Genomic DNA, 467 nt, shown 5'->3' with positions numbered 1-467 from the left:
GTTTATAAAGCCCCAGTATTTGTATATACCTCACAATGCGTCTGCCCATTTCAGGGTAAAGGGACTAAGATCTTGCTGCAGAAAGAGAATGTCAGCGTCAACAGGTAACAAAGAAAACGACACTGCTCTGAGAGGCACATAAATAAAACATTTTTCCTGGGTGAACACCCTCTTACCTTCGTCCCTGATCCAATCTGCCGTGAGGACCCCGAGCGGGAAATCTGTTCAGGTGGCTCAAATGAAGTGTGTGGGATGTTTGGAAGAGACTCAGAGCTGCAGAGAGAAAATGGCTGGTGATTCAAAAACCCTAAATATCTGTCCAACTTCTCTGTCCCTTCCTTCCAGTGCAAAGAAGTACCCACTTCTATTCATAGAGCAGCAAGCTGACTGTTTTAAGTCCGCTCATCCAGAGTATCCCGTAAAGCAACACTCCAACATCCATGACAATGGTACTCACTTCTGAGGAA

General features: G+C 45.4%; 1 protein-coding gene across 1 annotated transcript in view; it reads right to left on the bottom strand.

The window, feature by feature from the left end:
* Positions 1-467, bottom strand: part of CCAR2 (cell cycle and apoptosis regulator 2) — a 13,771-nt gene that overhangs the window by 10,662 nt on the left and 2,642 nt on the right. Inside the window, exon 7 of the mRNA XM_006904389.3 lies at positions 177-288. Within this exon, the coding sequence (XP_006904451.1) occupies positions 177-288 (112 nt within the window). The remainder of the gene's footprint in view (positions 1-176; positions 289-467) is intronic.

Source organism: Pteropus alecto, unplaced genomic scaffold (genome assembly GCF_000325575.1).
Source record: "Pteropus alecto unplaced genomic scaffold, ASM32557v1 scaffold160, whole genome shotgun sequence".
Lineage (NCBI taxonomy): Eukaryota > Metazoa > Chordata > Mammalia > Chiroptera > Pteropodidae > Pteropus > Pteropus alecto.
The sequence above is the reverse complement of the archived record's forward strand: the minus strand, read 5'-3'. Positions and strand labels throughout refer to the sequence as shown.